Consider the following 3,682-nt stretch of genomic DNA (forward strand, 5'->3'; position numbering starts at 1 on the left):
ATTTATTACGAATAAAGTCTTACACGAAAGGGCAAGAAGCAGCTAAGGTTGTTCTTTCCACACAGATCTACTGTTAGTCCTCTAATTCTATGGGAACTGTCGCAGGGTTGTAGCTCCCAGTTGTTGGGATAGGCTGACACAAAGTGGTAGGTCCAGGTACTAATGAGGATGCCATCAGATGGTTCCCCACCCCCCACTCTCTCCCCACCACCACTGCCAACATCAGTTCTTTGTATTACAAATAAAGATGAGTGAAACACAGAAGTCTGCAGACGCTGTGATTATAATTACAAACACACTGACATGCTGAAGGAACTCAGCTATTCTTTCCAGCATTCAGGCCTGAGCCCTTCTTCAAGGAATAAACAGAATAACCCAGAAGCAGGAAATCTCAGAAAGGCTCAGAATTCTGGTTAGGGGACAAATCCAGCCCAACAAAAGGTGTTAATTGGATGTGATAGGGATGAGGTTTTTCATAGCAGGCCGAGCGACCATGTGGTCAGGCGGGCCGAATCGCTGTCCCAGTCAGTTGGTACAAGATGGCATAGGCCCCCCTTCCCTTCTCATGAGAAGCATGCATTTGGTGACACATGTTGCCTGGGAGATGTCGCCACATCCTGGTTGCAGCAACTTCGCAACGCACTGACATCACTCCCCTAGACCAGCGCACCCCAGAGAGGAATGAGGTCGTCCCCTAAAAGCAGCACGAGAGGTTCATATAAAGGCAGTTACTGGTTCACTTCATGCTGTGTGGAGGTGCTTCATTTCAGTAGCACCACCTTTTGCAGTCACGACAAGACCATGAACAGGCTGTCAGCAAGAGAATGGGATGGGGAATTGAAGCAGGTGGCCACTGGGAGATCCCCACTCTTGTGGCGGACATGGAGAAGTTTGTATTTATAGGATAGCTATAAATTCCGATGAAAATACAACCAGTATAGGTTTTACTCACTCACAGGCTTCCAGAGTGGGTGAGAAAATACAAGTCTTTAGGCCAGCAAATCTTCCAGACAGGGTTCAATGATCAATTCTTCCCAACAGGGTCCCAACCTCCAAAAGGCAGCCCATTCATATATTGGTTTCCCGCCCAAACACAGCTGATTGAGTCTATTACCTATCAGATGTGAATTGTCAAAAGCTACAGTAAGCGTTCAGTAACCTTAACAACACCTTCCAGTGCCAGCTTGAAATTGTTTCTGCTCAGAGGTTTCGCCCACCATTGTTCACAGACGAAGGTGAATGATGCTTGTCAGTGACACATGGGTCTCTCTGGAGGTTGAACTGATCCCAGGGCACTGAGTTCTGGAGAAATGACCACACCAAATTTGATGTTGCTGAATGGAGGAAACACTTTCGTATGTCGCATGGCACCTTTCACTTCGTGCTGGAACTCTAAGAACCTCACCTGAAGCCGCATAGACCAGGCGCAGCAACCATGGAGCCGGGATTTCGATTAGCTGTGGCTCTGCGCTGGTATGCCACCCCTTGTGAGTATCGATCCATCAGTCCCATCTTTGGAATAGGCATCAGCACCGTGTGCATGGTGGTGCAGGTGGTGACGGCCGCCTTGACGAAGTTCCTCGGTAAACGTCTCATGTCCCTGCCCATTGGAACACGTCTCCAGGAGACCAATGACAGCTTGGTGCAAAGGGGATACCCAATGTGTGCCGGTGCCATTGATGGATCACATATTCCCATTATTGCCCCCAGCTTGCATGCTGCAAAGGCTGGCATTCAATGGTTCTGCAAGCAGTGGTCGACCACAGATTCTGGTGAGCTAAGCCTTTATTGGTCTTTATCACATCACATCTCAATGTCTATCACTTCACTGTGCTTTCCATTCACGTTACAGCTTCTCAGATGTGTTTGTTGGCCGGGCAGTACCCATGATGCCCGAGTGCTTACCAACTCTCCTCTGTATAGAAAGGAAGAGGACCAGGGCGGATACCACTTCCCACCTGACGTGAGTGTTCACCCTACAAAGCTTCATGTGTCAATCTTATGTATGCTTATTGTGTCAACGGTCATGTGTATGAATTAACAACATTCTCCATTGTTGTGCCTGCAGGTGTCCAAGGATGTTAATGGAGTGGAGGTTCCAGCGCATCTTGTGGGTCATCTGGCATATCCACTACGAAATTGGCTGATGAAGGGGTTCACACAGCACCAAGGACTGGATCTGGATCAGCAAAGATTTAACAAGGCCCTTAATTCTGCAAGGATAGTGGTGGAACATGCATATTGCCGTCTAAATGGCTGCCGGTGGTGCCTGTCCAACCGTCTGGATATCTCTACCACCTTAGTCCCAGGTGTTGTGTTTGCTCGCTGTGTCCTGCACAATATATGTGAGATTAACAAGGAAGACTTTCTGTCAGAGTGGACGTTGGTTGAAGCAGATGGTCCTGCACCCATTAGCACAGATTGTCACAATCAGCAGGCCCATGGGCACCAGGCCATCCATTCTGCCATTTTGTCCATCCTGTAAGGGTATAACCCTGCCACCTAGCTCCTAATTTCCACAACTTGTTCCCCCCTCCACCCTCCCCACCCAATGCGACAACATGAGCCTACTGCCTGGCATGTTATGTGTTCTCGTGAAGTAATGGTTGCATATAAATGAGACTTGTGTGCTTGTCAAAAATGTAATAAAAAACATTTTTTGAGAAATCTTATTGCTTCATAAATATCTGAGTTCGATATAGCAATGTAAACATTTCACATTATGTTTAAACTAGATGTAAACCATGGAACGGACAAATCACATTGCAAATACACTCCACACTTGAACACCGCAGAACAAAAACAAAAATGGTAAACACAACAAACACCTCCACCCGGCACCACAGCATTTCTGTGTTGTGCCGATTATACCTCTCGGAGGAGGGTTACCAAGTTCATTTGGCAGGCGCATCCTGCGCATTCAGGTGGCCTTCCGGCAGCCCATATTGCCATTATATGCGGCTTTACAAGTGGGGCATTTGGCCACCTGAAAGTGCCTTTTCTAAGAGTTCCTGTATCTGGCTCATTCTTTGAAGAAGGGCTCAGGACTGAAATGTTGGGAATATATCTTGATCTCCTATGGACACTGAAAATCCGGGCTGAGCTCCTCCAGCTTAACGGTGGGTTTTTAAGCACCACATATAGATGCACATCTCAAGACAAGGCCACAAAAATGTGCCACCTGGGAAAATTGCATAACAGGGGCATCTTGTGGTTCCACTTGGCTGCTTCTTACATTATTTGGCCAGGACTTTCTTTGCAAATTTCCCAACACCTATTCTGTGTTTTCTCCAGCCTGTCAATTCAAATACACTTGTTTTCTTACTTCTCCAGTTCTTGGTTTCTCTGCTTCCTGACCTGCTTTTTCCAGCAGTTTTGTATAACTTATATTCCAGCAGTTGCTGTGGTTGAACTTTTACTGATTTAATGAATTGTTTTCATCAGAATCTAAATGTGCTTGAGTCCACGGTCAGCCATGTAAGCATTGAAATGGGTGGCCACTGGGAGATCCACCCTGTTGCAGCAGACAGAGTTGAAGTGCATTAAATGCACCCAATGATTTGGTCACTGCAGCCACCAGTTAAAAAATTCAAGAGGTTCTGCAGTCTGTGTGTCAATAAATCCCTCTGCACCTCTGTTTTTAGTGGGAATCCTTCAACCCTGAAGTTGTGCTCTCTCGTCC

General features: G+C 46.8%; 1 protein-coding gene across 1 annotated transcript; it reads left to right on the top strand.

Moving 5' to 3' along the window:
* Positions 1 to 351: 351 nt before the first annotated feature.
* On the top strand, positions 352 to 2,667 carry LOC138750463 (uncharacterized). The gene is made up of 2 exons (XM_069912522.1): positions 352 to 1,963; positions 2,069 to 2,667. The coding sequence occupies exons 1-2, from the start codon at positions 1,436 to 1,438 to the stop codon at positions 2,483 to 2,485; spliced, it is 945 nt and encodes a 314-aa protein (XP_069768623.1). The 5' UTR covers positions 352 to 1,435; the 3' UTR covers positions 2,486 to 2,667.
* The last annotated feature ends 1,015 nt before the right edge of the window (positions 2,668 to 3,682 follow it).

Source organism: Narcine bancroftii, unplaced genomic scaffold (genome assembly GCF_036971445.1).
Source record: "Narcine bancroftii isolate sNarBan1 unplaced genomic scaffold, sNarBan1.hap1 Scaffold_152, whole genome shotgun sequence".
NCBI lineage: Eukaryota > Metazoa > Chordata > Chondrichthyes > Torpediniformes > Narcinidae > Narcine > Narcine bancroftii.